At 47.9% G+C, this 17,942-nt stretch overlaps 1 protein-coding gene across 1 annotated transcript; it reads right to left on the minus strand.

Annotated features, from left to right (window-relative positions):
- Positions 1-10,582: 10,582 nt before the first annotated feature.
- LOC139381818 (nuclear receptor-binding factor 2-like) lies at positions 10,583-15,700 on the minus strand. The gene is made up of 5 exons (XM_071125597.1): positions 15,576-15,700; positions 15,293-15,432; positions 14,359-14,443; positions 12,610-12,650; positions 10,583-11,550 (listed from the first exon to the last, which is right to left on the minus strand). Exons 2-5 carry the CDS (start codon positions 15,320-15,322, stop codon positions 10,942-10,944), a joined length of 765 nt encoding a protein of 254 aa, XP_070981698.1. The 5' UTR covers positions 15,323-15,432; positions 15,576-15,700; the 3' UTR covers positions 10,583-10,941.
- Positions 15,701-17,942: the final 2,242 nt, after the last annotated feature.

Here is a 17,942-nt window from a genome sequence, read left to right on the forward strand (position 1 = left end):
ATTGTAGGTATTCCCAAACTGGGGTTTGTCTGTGCTGTGTCTTATTGCAGGTATTCCCAAACTGGGGTTTGTCTGTGCTGTGTCTTATTGCAGGTATTCCCAAACTGGGGTTTGTCTGTGCTGTGTCTTATTGTAGGTATTCCCAAACTGGGGTTTGTCTGTGCTGTGTCTTATTGTAGGTATTCCCAAACTGGGGTTTGTCTGTGCTGTGTCTTATTGCAGGTATTCCCAAACTGGGGTTTGTCTGTGCTGTGTCTTATTGCAGGTATTCCCAAACTGGGGTTTGTCTGTGCTGTGTCTTATTGCAGGTATTCCCAAACTGGGGTCTGTCTTATTGCAGGTATTCCCAAACTGGGGTTTGTCTGTGCTGTGTCTTATTGCAGGTATTCCCAAACTGGGGTATGTCTGTGCTGTGTCTTATTGCAGGTATTCCCAAACTGGGGTATGTCTGTGCTGTGTCTTATTGCAGGTATTCCCAAACTGGGGTGTGTCTGTGCTGTGTCTTATTGCAGGTATTCCCAAACTGGGGTTTGTCTTATTGCAGGTATTCCCAAACTGGGGTATGTCTTCTTGCAGGTATTCCCAAACTGGGGTATGTCTTATTGCAGGTATTCCCAAACTGGGGTATGTCTGTGCTGTGTCTTATTGTAGGTATTCCCAAACTGGGGTTTGTCTGTGCTGTGTCTTATTGCAGGTATTCCCAAACTGGGGTGTGTCTGTGCTGTGTCTTATTGCAGGTATTCCCAAACTGGGGTTTGTCTGTGCTGTGTCTTATTGTAGGTATTCCCAAACTGGGGTTTGTCTGTGCTGTGTCTTATTGTAGGTATTCCCAAACTGGGGTTTGTCTGTGCTGTGTCTTATTGCAGGTATTCCCAAACTGGGGTGTGTCTGTGCTGTGTCTTATTGCAGGTATTCCCAAACTGGGGTTTGTCTGTTCTGTGTCTTATTGCAGGTATTCCCAAACTGGGGTATGTCTGTGCTGTGTCTTATTGCAGGTATTCCCAAACTGGGGTATGTCTGTGCTGTGTCTTATTGCAGGTATTCCCAAACTGGGGTGTGTCTGTGCTGTGTCTTATTGCAGGTATTCCCAAACTGGGGTGTGTCTGTGCTGTGTCTTATTGCAGGTATTCCCAAACTGGGGTATGTCTGTGCTGTGTCTTATTGCAGGTATTCCCAAACTGGGGTATGTCTGTGCTGTGTTTTATTGCAGGTATTCCCAAACTGGGGTTTGTCTGTGCTGTGTCTTATTGCAGGTATTCCCAAACTGGGGTGTGTCTGTGCTGTGTCTTATTGCAGGTATTCCCAAACTGGGGTGTGTCTGTGCTGTGTCTTATTGCAGGTATTCCCAAACTGGGGTTTGTCTGTGCTGTGTCTTATTGCAGGTATTCCCAAACTGGGGTCTGTCTTATTGCAGGTATTCCCAAACTGGGGTATGTCTGTGCTGTGTCTTATTGCAGGTATTCCCAAACTGGGGTGTGTCTGCTGTGTCTTATTGCAGGTATTCCCAAACTGGGGTTTGTCTGTGCTGTGTCTTATTGCAGGTATTCCCAAACTGGGGTCTGTCTTATTGCAGGTATTCCCAAACTGGGGTATGTCTGTGCTGTGTCTTATTGCAGGTATTCGTCTGTGCTGTGTCTTATTGCAGGTATTCCCAAACTGGGGTTTGTCTGTTCTGTGTCTTATTGCAGGTATTCCCAAACTGGGGTATGTCTGTGCTGTGTCTTATTGCAGGTATTCCCAAACTGGGGTGTGTCTGTGCTGTGTCTTATTGCAGGTATTCCCAAACTGGGGTATGTCTGTGCTGTGTCTTATTGCAGGTATTCCCAAACTGGGGTGTGTCTGTGCTGTGTCTTATTACAGGTATTCCCAAACTGGGGTTTGTCTGTGCTGTTTCTTATTGCAGGTATTCCCAAACTGGGGTATGTCTTATTGCAGGTATTCCCAAACTGGGGTCTGTCTTATTGCAGGTATTCCCAAACTGGGGTTTGTCTGTGCTGTGTCTTATTGCAGGTATTCCCAAACTGGGGTGTGTCTGTGCTGTGTCTTATTGCAGGTATTCCCAAACTGGGGTATGTCTTATTGCAGGTATTCCCAAACTGGAGTGTGTCTTATTGCAGGTATTCCCAAACTGGGGTGTGTCTGTGCTGTGTCTTATTGCAGGTATTCCCAAACTGGGGTATGTCTGTGTTGTGTCTTATTGCAGGTATTCCCAAACTGGGGTATGTCTGTGCTGTGTCTTATTGCAGGTTTTCCCAAACTGGGGTATGTCTGTGCTGTGTCTTATTGCAGGTATTCCCAAACTGGGCTGTGTCTTATTGCAGGTATTCCCAAACTGGGGTATGTCTGTGTTGTGTCTTATTGCGGGTATTCCCAAACTGGGGTATGTCTGTGCTGTGTCTTATTGCAGGTATTCCCAAACTGGGGTATGTCTGTGCTGTGTCTTATTGCAGGTATTCCCAAACTGGGATATGTCTGTGCTGTGTCTTATTGCAGGTATTCCCAAACTGGGGTGTGTCTGTGCTGTGTCTTATTACAGGTATTCCCAAACTGGGGTTTGTCTGTGCTGTTTCTTATTGCAGGTATTCCCAAACTGGGGTATGTCTTATTGCAGGTATTCCCAAACTGGGGTTTGTCTGTGCTGTGTCTTATTGCAGGTATTCCCAAACTGGGGTGTGTCTGTGCTGTGTCTTATTGCAGGTATTCCCAAACTGGGGTATGTCTTATTGCAGGTATTCCCAAACTGGGGTATGTCTTATTGCAGGTATTCCCAAACTGGGGTGTGTCTGTGCTGTGTCTTATTGCAGGTATTCCCAAACTGGGGTATGTCTTATTGCAGGTATTCCCAAACTGGGGTATGTCTTATTGCAGGTATTCCCAAACTGGGGTGTGTCTGTGCTGTGTCTTATTGCAGGTATTCCCAAACTGGGGTATGTCTGTGTTGTGTCTTATTGCAGGTGTTCCCAAACTGGGGTATGTCTGTGCTGTGTCTTATTGCAGGTTTTCCCAAACTGGGGTATGTCTGTGCTGTGTCTTATTGCAGGTATTCCCAAACTGGGCTGTGTCTTATTGCAGGTATTCCCAAACTGGGGTATGTCTGTGTTGTGTCTTGTTGCAGGTATTCCCAAACTGGGGTATGTCTGTGCTGTGTCTTATTGCAGGTATTCCCAAACTGGGGTATGTCTGTGCTGTGTCTTATTGCAGGTATTCCCAAACTGGGGTGTGTCAAATGAAAATGTGATTTACATTTAAAAACAGTCCATTAACAGTTGAAGTCTGACGTTTACATACACCTTAGCCAAATACATTTGAAGTCAGTTTTTCACAATTCCTGACATTTAATCCTAGTAAAAATTCCCTGTCTTAGGTCAGTTAGGATCACCACTTTATTTTAAGAATGTGAAATGTCAGAATAATAGTAAAGAGAAGGATGTATTTCTTTCATCACATTGCAAGTGGGTCAGAAGTTTATATACACTCAATTAGTATTTGGTAGCATTGACTTTTAAATTGTTTAACTTGGGTCAAACGTTTCACGTAACCTTCCACAAGCTTCCCACAATAAGTTGGGTGAATTTTGGCCCATTCCTCCTGACAGAGCTGGTGTAACTGAGTCAGGTTTGTAGGCCTCCTTGCTCGAACACGGGAAATGGGTATAGGCCTCCCTATACTGGCTTCCTGTCAAGGCAAGGGCTGATTTCAAGGTTTTACTGCTAACCTACAAAGCATTACATGGGCTTGCTCCTACCTATCTCTCTGATTTGGTCCTGCCGTACATACCTACACGTACGCTACGGTCACAAGACGCAGGCCTCCTAATTGTCCCTAGAATTTCTAAGCAAACAGCTGGAGGCAGGGCTTTCTCCTATAGAGCTCCATTTTTATGGAACGGTCTGCCTACCCATGTCAGAGATGCAAACTCGGTCTTAACCTTTAAGTCTTTACTGAAGACTCATCTCTTCAGTAGGCCCCAGGGGTGCGAAGGTGAACGGCAAGGAACTGGTGTGACAAACTCCCCCATGTCGTCTCTGCCTGGCCGGCTCCCCTCTCTTCACTGGGATCCTCTGACCCTTTTACAGGGACTGAGTCACTGGCTTACTGGTGCTCTTCCATACCGTCCCTAGGAGGGGTGAGTCACTGGCTTACTGGTGCTCTTCCATACCGTCCCTAGGAGGGCTGAGTCACTGGCTTACTGGTGCTCTTCCATACCGTCCCTAGGAGGGTTGAGTCACTGGCTTACTGGTGCTCTTCCATGCCGTCCCTAGGAGGGCTGAGTCACTGGCTTACTGGGGCTCTTCCATGCCGTCCCTAGGAGGGGGTTGAGTCACTGGCTTACTTACTGGGGCTCTTCCATACCGTCCCTAGGAGGGCTGAGTCACTGGCTTACTGGTGCTCTACCATGCCGTCCCTAGGAGGGCTGAGTCACTGGCTTACTGGGGCTCTTCCATACCGTCCCTAGGAGGGCTGAGTCACTGGCTTACTGGTGCTCTACCATGCCGTCCCTAGGAGGGCTGAGTCACTGGCTTACTGGTGCTCTACCATGCCGTCCCTAGGAGGGCTGAGTCACTGGCTTACTGGGGCTCTTCCATACCGTCCCTAGGAGGGCTGAGTCACTGGCTTACTGGTGCTCTTCCATGCCGTCCCTAGGAGGGGTGAGTCACTGGCTTACTGGGGCTCTTCCATACCGTCCCTAGGAGGGCTGAGTCACTGGCTTACTGGGGCTCTTCCATGCCGTCCCTAGGAGGGGGTTGAGTCACTGGCTTACTGGGGCTCTTCCATACCGTCCCTAGGAGGGCTGAGTCACTGGCTTACTGGTGCTCTTCCATGCCGTCCCTAGGAGGGCTGAGTCACTGGCTTACTGGTGCTCTTCCATGCCGTCCCTAGGAGGGCTGAGTCACTAACGTGATCTTCCCGTCAGATTTTGCGCCCCCTTGCAGGAAAAAGCTGTTTCAGGTGTTTGAAAAATGCTTAATTCTTCAAGTTCCGGACAGGGAAAGCAGTCCAGAGGGGTTAGTTATTGGTGAGAGTTCAGAGGCTAACACCTTCGTCTCTCATATCTCCTCCTCCGGCAACGTGTGCCACGTTCATGATTCATTTCCATCGAAGCCCGTTCCATGATTTGGAGATGTATTTCAATAACAACATTGAATGGGAGTTATTTGACATGTATTGTTCTACTCAATACTAGAGGGAGCCCCCCTTCAATGTGTAATATCCTTTTTATACCACTAGATGTCACTATTAGACAGCTTTACTGAAACTAGTCCGTCATACACCGAGACAGATAGATATAGGTGAGTCCTCTCTCTATTGGAAGATCTCAACATTTCCTCCCCTTTGACCTTCTCGTCCAATGTGGTTTGAAAAGGAGGCAATGAAATGCAATTAAGATTCTCCTATGGAGCCTGGAACTTGTTTTCTTGGTACACTATAGATACAAAAGCTATTTCAGCCACTACCGTTGCTGACAGGTGTATAAAATCAAGCACACCGCCATGCAATCTCCATAGACAAACATTGGCAGTAGAATGGCCCCTACTGAAGAGCTCAGTAATATTCAACGTGGCACCGTCATAGGATGCCACCTTTCCAACAAGGTGCCCTGCTGGAGCTGCCCTGGTCAACTGTAAGTGCTGTTATTGTGAAGTTGAAACATCAAGGAGCAACAAAGGCTTAGCCGCGAAGTGGTAGGCCACACAAACTCACAGAACGGGACCGCTGAAGCATGTAAAAATAGTCTGTCCTCGGTTGCAACACTCACTACTGAGTTCCAAACTGCCTCTGGAAGCCACATCAGCACAAGAACTGTTAGTCGGGAGCTTCATGAAATGGGTTTCCATGGCAGAGCAGCGGCACACAAATGTAAGATCACCATGTGTAATGCCAAGCGTCGACTGGAGTGGTGTGAAGCTCGCCGCCATTGGACTCTGGAGCAGTGGAAACACGTTGTCTGGAGTGATGAATCACACTTCACCATCTGGCAGACCAATGGATGAATCTGGGTTTGGCTAATGTCACCTGCCCCCGATGCATAGTTCCAACAGTCAAACTTGGTGGAGGAGGTGGGGCTAGGCCCATTTTAGTTCCAGTGAAGTGAAATCTTAACGCTACAGCACACAATGACATTCTAGATGATTCTGTGCTTCCAACTTTGTGGCAACAGTTTGGGGAAGGACCTGTTTCAGCATGACAATGCCCTCGTGCACAAAGCGAGGTCCATACAGAAATGGTTTGTCGAGATCGGTGTGGAAGAACTTGACTGGCCTGCACAGAGCCCTGACCTCAACCCCAACCTCACTAATGCTCTTGTGGCTGAATGGAAGCAAGTCCCAACATCTAGTGGAAAGCCTTCCCAGAAGAGTGGAGGCTGTTATAGCAGCAATGTTCCAACATCTAGAGGAAAGCCTTCCCAGAAGAGTGGAGGCTGTTATAGCAGCAATGTTCCAACATCTAGTGGAAAGTCTTCCCAGAAGAGTGGAGGCTGTTATAGCAGCAATGGGACCAACTCCATACTAATACCCATGATTTTGGAATGAGCAGGTGTCCACATACTTTTGATCAGGGAGTGTATATCAGTCTCACCACATGAAAAAAAATCCACACATCTGTAATTTTTAATATCTTAACAATCATATACATACAGCTCGTACCATCCTTCATGCGTCACCAAAACAAAGTGGACATGTTCATCATCATGAGATTGGATAGCGCTGATGGAGATTTACATCACAAATACAAACTCCTTCTGATGCACCCTGATTACTGTTGTAAACCGATATAATTACATGAAGAAACCACGGTGGATTTGGTTCCCTCTGAATAACACCGTGTCTCCTGACTACAGCCGCAGTTATATATAGTCGTACATAATGATGTCAGTCAGGCGCGTCTGGCACTAGTAGATTACTTCTGGTTAGTGTGTTTATTGAATAGAAGATAGATGGCCGTTCAGGAAGTATTCAGACCCTTATTCTAAAATGGATTCAATTAATTTCATCAATACCCCATCATGACAAAGTGAAAACAGGTTTAGACATTTTTGCAAATGTATTATAAAATAAAACAATACCTTATTTACATAAGTATTCAGACCGTTTGCTATGAAACTCTAAATTAAGTTCAGGTGCATCCTGTTTCCATTGCTCATCCTTGAGATGTTTCTACAACTTGACTGGAGTTCACCTGTGGTAAATTCAATTGATTGGACATGATTTGGAAAGGCACACACCTGTCTATATAAGGTCCCTCAGTTGACAGTGCATGTCAGAGCAAAAACCAAGCCATGAGGTCGAAGGAATTGTCCGTAGAGCTCCGAGACAGGATTGTGTCGAGCACAGATCTGGGGAAGGGTACCAAAAAAATGTCTGAAGCATTGAAGGTCCCTAAGAACACACTGGCCTCCATCATTCTTAAATGGAAGAAGTTTAGAACCACCAAGACTATACCTAGAGCTGACCGCCAGGCCAAACTGAGCAATTGGGAGAGAAGCGCCTTGGCCAGGGAGGTGACCAAGAACCCGATGGTCCCTCTGACAGAGCTCCAGAGTTCCTCTGTAGAGATGGGAGAACCTTCCAGAAGGACAACCATCTCTGCAGCACTCCACCAATCAGGCCTTTATGGTAGAGTGGCCAGATGGAAGCCTCTCCTCAGTAAAAGGCACATGACAGCCCGCTTGGAGTTTGCCAAAAGGCACCTAAAGGACTCTCAGACCATGAGAAGCAAGATTCTCTGGCCTGAATGCCAAGCGTCACGTCTGGAGGTAACCTGGCACCAACCCTATGGTGAAGCATGGTGGCAGGATCATGCTGTGGGGATGTTTTTCAGCAGGGACTGGGAGACTAGTTGGGAAAGATGAAAGGAGCATAGGACTGAGAGATCCTTGATGAAAACCTGCTCCAGAGCACTCGGGACCACAGACTGAGGCGAAGGTTCACCTTCCAGCAGGACAACGACCCTAAGCACACAGCCAAGAAAATGCAGGAGTGGCTTCAGGACAAGTCTCTGAATGTCCTCGAGTGGCCCAGCCAGAACCCGGACTTGAACCTGATCGAACATCTCTGGAGAGACCTGAAAATAGCTGTGCAGCGACACTCCCCATCCAACCTACAAGCCAAACTTGTAGCGTCATACCCAAGAAGACTCAAGGCTGTAATCACAGCCAAAGGGGCTTCAACAGAGTACTGAGTAAAGGGTCTGAAAATTTCAGTTAATTTTTTTTTATACATTTTCTAAAATAAAACATTGACTTTTTGCTTTGTCATAATGGAGTGTTGTCTGTAGATTGATGGGGGGGAAAAGATTGAATCCATTTGAGAATAAGGCTGTAACGTAACAAAATGTGGAAAAAGTCAAGGGGTCTGAATACTTTCTGAATGCCTTGTATTACACACCCGGATTCACACTGCTACACTGGAGACACACAATGAATCCACATACATTCTGCATATTTCAACAGAATCGAGCAAAATATAAAAGTTACCTGAAAATGTTATTTGTGTGGTTTGTTCCACAAATCAACAACTTAGTGATTACAGTACAAATTAAACTAGAGATGTAATCTAGTGTAAGTCCACGTGGTACCGAACCTCTCAGACACTGGAGAGACCGAGGCCCTATGGGTCCTGGTGGAAAGTAGTGCTCAACATGGGGAATAGAGGTTGATTTCAGTCCTCTCCCAGAGCACCTTGTCCTGAACTGGAGACACTACGAAGAGAAACAGTTCACACTGCTGAGGGACTTTCATACTGAGACAGAGGACAATGGAGCCTGATCCCAGATCTGTTTGTGTCATGTGAACTCCTTGTCTTGCCAAACACAAGCTAAGGAGTGCTGTCTGCATAGCCAGAGTCCAGTGAAGCAGGGAATGCAGACTGTTGTTATTGCTGAGTTTGGTATCTCTATTATCCAAACCGATACACCTCTACCCGGATCTCTAGACCAATGACGGAAACAAACACCTGTCTCTGATCTCGACTAGAACAGAAATGTTAAAAACTGACCCCCAAGCAGTTGTCCTTCTCCGGAAGGCAAATTAAAAGTGACGAGGCTCTACGCTTGTTTTCATTTATTAAGAAACATTTAAATGCCAAAGAAACAAACGTTGCATTGAAGGACTGAAGGACAAACACCATTCAGCTTTAACATCTAAACTGCAGCTCCTTCACAGGTTGTTGGTAAAACATGATGAAGAGGGGAAGGTGAGAGGATTTAAACTGCAGGTTCACTCAGTGATACTCTTCTCTACCAGGGCTGCAGAATACCGGGAACCTTCAATAAATTACCTCGTTTTACAGAAATCCTGGTTTGGAAGTTTCCCGGGAATAAGCAGAGAATCCGGAAGCATCCAACCAGGTTTTCTGGAAAACCAGGGAATTAATTTGAAAGTTCTTGGTATTCTGCAGCCTTACTCTCCCATCAGACATCTGGCAGACAGCTGGTGGGTATCAGGGACAACCTGACTCTCCCATCAAACATCTGGCAGACAGCTGGTGGGTATCAGGGACAACCTGACTCTCCCATCAGACATCTGGCAGACAGCTGGTGGGTATCAGGGACAACCTGACTCTCCCATCAGACATCTGGCAGACAGCTGGTGGGTATCAGGGACAACCTGACTCTCCCATCAAACATCTGGCAGACAGCTGGTGGGTATCAGGGACAACCTGACTCTCCCATCAGACATCTGGCAGACAGCTGGTGGGTATCAGGGACAACCTGACTCTCCCATCAGACATCTGGCAGACAGCTGGTGGGTATCAGGGACAACCTGACTCTCCCATCAGACATCTGGCAGACAGCTGGTGGGTATCAGGGACAACCTGACTCTCCCATCAGACATCTGGCAGACAGCTAGTGGGGCTCAGGGACAACCTGACTCTCCCATCAGACATCTGGCAGACATCAGGGACAACCTGACTCTCCCATCAGACATCTGGCAGACATCAGGGACAACCTGACTCTCCCATCAGACATCTGGCAGACAGCTGGTGGGGCTCAACACAACAACACATCAACACTCGCACACTATGGATGTAGATCAGGCTCCAAAGAGGCTCCACTGCAGCGGCTGTCATCATGTCATCCCTGGTGGGTATCAGAGGGTCAGTAGGTCGTCCCTGGTGGGTATCAGAGGGTCAGTAGGTCGTCCCTGGTGGGTATCCGAGGGTCAGTAGGTCGTCCCTGGTGGGTATCCGAGGGTCAGTAGGTCGTCCCTGGTGGGTATCCGAGGGTCAGTAGGTCGTCCCTGGTGGGTATCAGAGGGTCAGTAGGTCGTCCCTGGTGGGTATCAGAGGGTCAGTAGGTCGTCCCTGGTGGGTATCCGAGGGTCAGTAGGTCGTCCCTGGTGGGTATCCGAGGGTCAGTAGGTCGTCCCTGGTGGGTATCCGAGGGTCAGTAGGTCGTCCCTGGTGGGTATCAGAGGGTCAGTAGGTCGTCCCTGGTGGGTATCAGAGGGTCAGTAGGTCGTCCCTGGTGGGTATCAGAGGGTCAGTAGGTCGTCCCTGGTGGGTATCAGAGGGTCAGTAGGTCGTCCCTGGTGGGTATCAGAGGGTCAGTAGGTCGTCCCAGTCAACCAATCAGGGCCTCCAGATATAGAGGCCTGTTATCAAAGCAGGGAGATCACTGATGATGGTCACCTCCCTTTTGACTTCATTTCAGACATTTTCAAAGGCACAATTTCTGCAAAGAGTTTGTTTTGTGTGTGTGTGAACGAGATGTAGTACCCACTAGTAGAGACACTGAGGACACAGACAGAACTAGGAGAAATGACCTTTACCAACTTGTCACGGTGACCATTTGTGGTTGCTATCTAGTGCCTGAGGCCACCGACCAATCAAACACTTTTATTGAGATTTTCCAGCTTTCTTCCAGTCCAGTCTGGACAGTCTCTCTGTAGAGAGGCGTCCTTTAGTTAGTTAGTACTGGGCTGTCTGTCCGCCTGTCTCATCACAGCTTGTCGTCTCTGTCCAGCAGCGCCTGCAGTTCGTGCTGGATGTCCTCGGGGAGCTCCAGGGCAGGCAGGTCGTCCAGAGAGATGTCCTGGGTGGGCATCTCCAGAGGGGGCAGATTAGGTATGGAGATGTCCTTGTTCCTCCTCTCCTCTGACTGGGGAAGAACCCACAGCTCTGATTTCTCCAGTAAGTCTGTGTCCGCTGCATCGCTCTTCAGCCGGATGTTCTCCCCTCGCAGGCGCTTGTTGTCCTGGGTCAGTTTCTCGTTCTCTCCCAGCAGAATGTCTATGTGGCGCCGCAGGCTGGCGATGGTGGTCTGCTGCTCCTCCAGGCGGGTCTTATCATCCTTGTGGGCCTTGCTGCCGGGGCAGGGTGTGGGGGGAGGGGGGGAGCCCTTGTTCTTCAGGAGGTACAGCCAGGTGTCGTACTCCCTCTCTGGGTGGCGGGGGGGCTCGTTGGTCACGAGGCCGGGAGGCTGGTCGGTAGAGGGGTGGCTCAGGAGGACCATGGGATTGCCCTCCTGTCTGGTCCTCTTCCACTTCTCCTCAATAAGCCGCTGCTGCTTCACGTGGCTGTCTCTCTGGAGCGCCATGGACAAGCCAGCCTGGAGGAGACAGACAGGCCTCAGGCACAACTCGACACCTCACTACGACTCGACACCTCACTGCGACTCAACACCTCACTGCGACTCAACACCTCACTACGACTACAACACCACACCTCACTGCGACACCTCACTACGACACCTCACTACGACTCAACACCTCACTACAACACCTGACTACGACTCTGCTTCACGTGGCTGTCTCTGGAGCGCCATGGACAAACCAGCCTGGAGGAGACAGCCTCAGGCACAACTCTACGACTCAACATCTCACTACGACTCAACACCTCACTACGACTCAACACCTCACTACGACTCAACACCTCACTACGACACCTCACTACCTCACTACGACTCGACACCTCACTACGACTCGACACCTCACCTCACTACGACACCTCACTACGACTCAACACCTCACTACGACTCAACACCTCACTACGACTCAACACCTCACCACGAAATGACTCAACCACCTCACCACAATGACTCAACCACCTCACTACGACTCAACACCTCACTACAACACCTCACCACGACTCAACACCTCACTACGACTCAACACCTCACTCAACACCTCACTACAACACCTCACTACGAAATGACTCAACCACCTCACTACAACACCTCACTACGACTCAACACCTCACTACAACACCTCACTACGACTCACCTCACTACGAAATGACTCAACCACCTCACCACGAAATGACAACCACCTCACCACGAAATGACTCAACCACCTCACTACGACTCAACACCTCACTACGAAATGACTCAACCACCTCACCACGAAATGACTCAACCACCTCACTACAACACCTCACTACAACAACTCACTATGACTCAACACCTCAACCACCTCACTACAACATGACTCAACCCCCTCACTACGACTGTAACATGGTATGCTTTATTCAAATAACCAAAGACAGAACTAAATATTGACGGACGTTTGGTCAATATTGACCAACAGCAGCCCAGGAGGACATGACTGAGGTCCAAGAATCTGACATTCCCTCCATCCCTCCCACAACACCCTACTGAACCCAGTCTCACCTGTTCACACTCTGTTAACTTCATGGCTTCCCTCAGCAGCTCTGCAACACACACACACACACACACATTACATACTAGGCTGATATTAAAAATCTGTATCTTGAGCATAATATAGTATGACTGCATTCTAACAGCACACAGTATTTCTGTGCAGAATGACATTCAGATCACCCAGCTAGCTTCTACTGTCAGCTTCTACTGTCAGCTTCAACTGTCAGCTTCAACTGTCAGCTTCAACTGTCAGCTTCAACTGTCAGCTTCTACTGTCAGCTTCTTTATTTGTGTTGCAAACAGAGCAGACAACACTTCTCATAATGTTCTCACTATCTCTATGTAGTCTTTAGTCTGTCAGACGCAGGCCCCGTACATAGTCTGTCAGACGCAGGCCCCCGTACATAGTCTGTCAGACGCAGGCCCCCGTACATAGTCTGTCAGACGCAGGCCCCCGTACATAGTCTGTCAGACGCAGGCCCCCGTACATAGTCTGTCAGACGCTGGCCCCCGTACATAGTCTGTCAGACGCAGGCCCCCGTACATAGTCTGTCAGACGCTGGCCCCCGTACATAGTCTGTCAGACGCAGGCCCCCGTACATAGTCTGTCAGACTCAGGCCCCCGTACATAGTCTGTCAGACGCAGGCCCCCGTACATAGTCTGTCAGACGCAGGCCCCCGTACATAGTCTGTCAGACGCAGGCCCCCGTACATAGTCTGTCAGACGCAGGCCCCCGTACATAGTCTGTCAGACGCAGGCCCCCGTACATAGTCTGTCAGACGCAGGCCCCCGTACATAGTCTGTCAGACGCTGGCCCCCGTACATAGTCTGTCAGACGCAGGCCCCCGTACATAGTCTGTCAGACGCAGGCCCCCGTACATAGTCTGTCAGACGCAGGCCCCCGTACATAGTCTGTCAGACGCAGGCCCCCGTACATAGTCTGTCAGACGCAGGCCCCCGTACATAGTCTGTCAGACGCAGGCCCCCGTACATAGTCTGTCAGACGCAGGCCCCCGTACATAGTCTGTCAGACGCTGGCCCCCGTACATAGTCTGTCAGACGCTGGCCCCCGTACATAGTCTGTCAGACGCTGGCCCCCGTACATAGTCTGTCAGACGCAGGCCCCCGTACATAGTCTGTCAGACGCAGGCCCCCGTACATAGTCTGTCAGACGCAGGCCCCCGTACATAGTCTGTCAGACGCTGGCCCCCGAACATAGTCTGTCAGACGCTGGCCCCCGTACATAGTCTGTCAGACGCTGGCCCCCGAACATAGTCTGTCAGACGCTGGCCCCCGTACATAGTCTGTCAGACGCAGGCCCCCGTACATAGTCTGTCAGACATTGGGGTTGTTAGCTGATATAACTTTTGTATCATAAAAGATTCTCCAAGGGCATGTTTATTATGCCCTGAATACTGAACTGGCACACAGAGAGGACACTCAACCCTCCACAACTCTCCTAAACCCACCACTTTACACTCCTGAACGCGACTCCACAGCGCCGCAGAAGGCTACAGTACACAGAGCAGGAAATAGTTATTATTCTCCTGGTGGCGACTGAGCAAATGGGTTTAATCACAGATCACAATCTGTTAAAGGTCTGACATCTGTAAGGGAAGTTGAGGAAGTGGGTTGTGCGCCAGTTGTTTCAGTCTGACAGTAATTAATAGTCATTCTGGTGGGTGTATCATTCTCTAAGATGTATCATTATTCACAGAATGGTGAAAGAAAACAAGTTCAGTATGCTGATGACATACCTGCAGCTTTCCCATGGCAGGAAATAGCTTCTTCATATTTACCAGCTGCCAACAAGCGGTCTGCCTTCCTGGACTGCTGATGGGCCTGAGAGGAGATGTGGAAGGAGATTAAGGATTTATGCTTTTGAGAGAGATCTCATATTAGCCGTATCATCTTACCTACAAATGCACAAATTCTGCCCTGCCAGATAAGACGGTGAAGTACTTCTACACCATAGAAGTGCTGGCGAGAGAGGCAATCAGAAGGGTCTATCTGAGAAGTCCCATCAGTCCTAATTTCATGTCTGCACAAATAGGTGCACAGAAAATGTTTACTTCATGTCAGAACGAAACAAAATGGCGTTAACTTGATGTTGGTAAAACGCCGTGATTTAAAGGATTGATTATTATATCTTAGCTATGAGTCTAACTAGCTAATAAAACGCAGGGATAAAGGGAAAGGTTACTTTGGCTTTTCTCGTCTGGTTCCTCTTTCACAATATGTTTACTTCTTTAGTTAGCTAGTTGCCTACTGCTTGTCACACATATATATATAAAGTTAGCTAGCTAGATACATGAGTTGACCTACTCCAGAATAAAGCTTTAGCTAGGTGAGCTATCGTGTATGGAGGAAGCTTATTTAGCTAGTTACCGTTCCCTAGCTAGTTGACTAGCCACAATCTTAGTTAGCTAAATTGGACTATTGTTAGCCGGTTAGCTAAGTTAATATACAGCCAAAATCACAACATATCTGGCAAGCTAACAAACCTTGGCACTTTGCATTGGACATGAGAACAATCTAGGAGGCTACAGGGTAAAGTGTTATAAACACCGAGGTCAATCAGCCCCTGGCTTTGTTTCCAGGATCACAACAAGGGGCTAACGTTGGCTAGGGATGTAGTTAGCTAGCTAGCCTGTTAGCCTACTAGATATTACAACATCAACAGAAACTTACGAGGTTAAGAGGACTGTCCACTACCTCCATATTCTTCAAGAGTAAAAACTACATGAAACGTCTTGAAGTCCCTCGCAGTCGGTCATCGGTGCTACTGTTTTATTCCCGAGACCAAATATTCGGGTTAATAAACCGGGCTGCTAAAATTAGAAAACGTTTAAAAATACAGGACAAATAGCTAGATAGCCAGCTAAACAAGGTCATGCCTAGATGGGATACAGCTTTTGTCAAATTGTCGATAAAAGTGTATTATTTACATTTTTTGAATATCAGCTAAACCTACCTCTTTTCCTAGCCTTAACCTAATAATCCTAATCTGATGCGTTAATTATCCTAAACTGCGTAATAAATTATTCTAAATCTGCTACAAAAAGTAAATGTTGACAATAGCTGTATCCATTCTAGACTCAACCGCTAAACAAGGACAAATAACGTGATGACGTTACAATATTCTTGACGTAATTTCCTCATTTCCGTTTCTGACGGCGACAACACAGATAGAACAATGAGACAGATATTTCACCGGATGTATAAATATGAAGAATCCGGTTGGATTTTCCACCCACTACCAAATATGGTGATGATAGGAAGCCTAGTGGCCGGCAGTGCGAGAAGATGTAGTGAGATGGATTTTGGCCGACATTCTGAAAATGTTCTCATCAATCAAATCGAATTAATTTATAAAGCCCTTCTTACACCAGCTGATGTCACAAAGTGCTGTACAGAAACCCAGCCTAAAACCCCAAACAGCAAGCAATGCAGGTGTAGAAGCACGGTGGCTAGGAAAAACTCCCTAGAAAGGCCAAAACCTAGGAAGAAACCTAGAGAGGAACCAGGCTATGAGGGGTGGTCAGTCCTCTTCTGGCTGTGCCGGGTGGAGATTATAACAGAACATGGCCAAGATGTTCAAATGTTCATAGATGACCAGCAGGGTCAAATAATAATAATCACAGTAGTTGTCGAGGGTGCAGCAAGTCAGCACCTCAGGAGTAAATGTCAGTTGGCTTTTCATAGCCGATCATTCAGAGTATCTGTACCGCTCCTGCTGTCTCTAGAGAGTTGAAAACAGCAGGTCTATTAAACGTCTCCATACAGTGTTCATTTTTTCCAAAAGTATAAACCTGTAACAAACCGAGTGGACTGCGTTTTGTAGACTTCACCCAAAGTTTCAAAAAATATGGGTTATTTAGGAGTGGTAGGGTGAATTGAGTTACTGCACACGGCACTTCACAGAATAGGCGTTCCCTCAGGCAAATAAATGACAGAACGCGCCAACAGGATCTCACTAGCTCGTGCTTGGCTCTGCCCACCTCCTTGTTTGTTTCGCCCACTATGATTCATTTAGCTCCCATTGGAAACTAAAGTCTCTGGTCTATCTTGGGTTAGTTATAAAAAATCTTTGGCTACTTTCCAACATCTCACCACTAGAGGGAAACTGCGATTTATCAACATGTTGCCTGGTGTACTAAAGCAAAGATTGTCTATTGTATTGACAAGATATTTGAGTGACCGCTCTAACAATGGAAATCCATGTCCTCAAAGATGGAAGGCAGGCGGTAGGAGGCGAGATCAAGTGGGACCATTCTAGCCAATAAGAGGGCAGATATACGTGTGAACAACAGGCCATAGACATATATGGAGGGCTCATCTTTGTATCTGTGCCATAATTGAGTACCCCATTATGAGTCATAATACCCCAACAAACATATTGGTAACACCCGAAATGGGTTCCAATCGTTTTTCCACCCTTCATTTTTGCATGGGGGATTTTAGAACGACTTCATATAAGGTGTTTGGTGTCGGCTCACCCCGCTATGACGTTTTGATAAGGTCTGTGTTTGGTGTCGGCTCACCCCGCTATGACGTTTTAATAAGGTCTGTGTTTGGTGTCGGCTCACCCCGCTATGACGTTTTGATAAGGTCTGTGTTTGGTGTCGGCTCACCCCGCTATGACGTTTTAATAAGGTCTGTGTTTGGTGTCGGCTCACCCCGCTATGACGTTTTAATAAGGTCTGCGTTTGGTGTCGGCTCACCCCGCTATGACGTTTTAATAACCGCACAAATCTCTCTCGGACAAGGTAACTTAATCAAATATATTTACCTGTGTGTTTAGTGAGTCCGCCAGATCAGAGGCAGTAGGGATGACCACGTGTTCTCTGTTTAGTGAGTCCACCAGATCAGAGGCAGTAGGGATGACCACGTGTTCTCTGTTTAGTGAGTCCTCCAGATCAGAGGCAGTAGGGATGACCAGGGATGTTCTCTGTTTAGTGAGTCCTCCAGATCAGAGGCAGTAGGGATGACCAGGGATGTTCTCTGTTTAGTGAGTCCTCCAGATCAGAGGCAGTAGGGATGACCAGGGATGTTCTCTGTTTAGTGAGTCCTCCAGATCAGAGGCAGTAGGGATGACCAGGGATGTTCTCTGTTTAGTGAGTCCTCCAGATCAGAGGCAGTAGGGATGACCAGGGATGTTCTCTGTTTAGTGAGTCCGCCAGATCAGAGGCAGTAGAGATGACCACGTGTTCTCTGTTTAGTGAGTCCTCCAGATCAGAGGCAGTAGAGATGACCACGTGTTCTCTGTTTAGTGAGCCCTCCAGATCAGTGGCAGTAGGGATGACCAGGGATGTTCTCTGTTTAGTGAGTCCTCCAGATC

This window comes from Oncorhynchus clarkii, chromosome 23 (assembly GCF_045791955.1).
Source record: "Oncorhynchus clarkii lewisi isolate Uvic-CL-2024 chromosome 23, UVic_Ocla_1.0, whole genome shotgun sequence".
Classification (NCBI taxonomy): Eukaryota; Metazoa; Chordata; class Actinopteri; order Salmoniformes; family Salmonidae; genus Oncorhynchus; species Oncorhynchus clarkii.

What these genes read in the sequence shown, in the direction of transcription:
- LOC139381818 (XM_071125597.1), bottom strand. Translation starts at nt 15,322, where the DNA reads ATGGAGGTAGTGGACAGTCCTCTTAACCTC. An exon ending in CTGCCATGGGAAAGCTGCAG is followed by an intron (nt 12,651 to 14,358) that starts GTATGTCATCAG and finishes TGTGTGTTGCAG; the next exon opens with AGCTGCTGAGGGAAGCCATG. An exon ending in AGTTAACAGAGTGTGAACAG is followed by an intron (nt 11,551 to 12,609) that starts GTGAGACTGGGT and finishes TGTCTCCTCCAG; the next exon opens with GCTGGCTTGTCCATGGCGCT.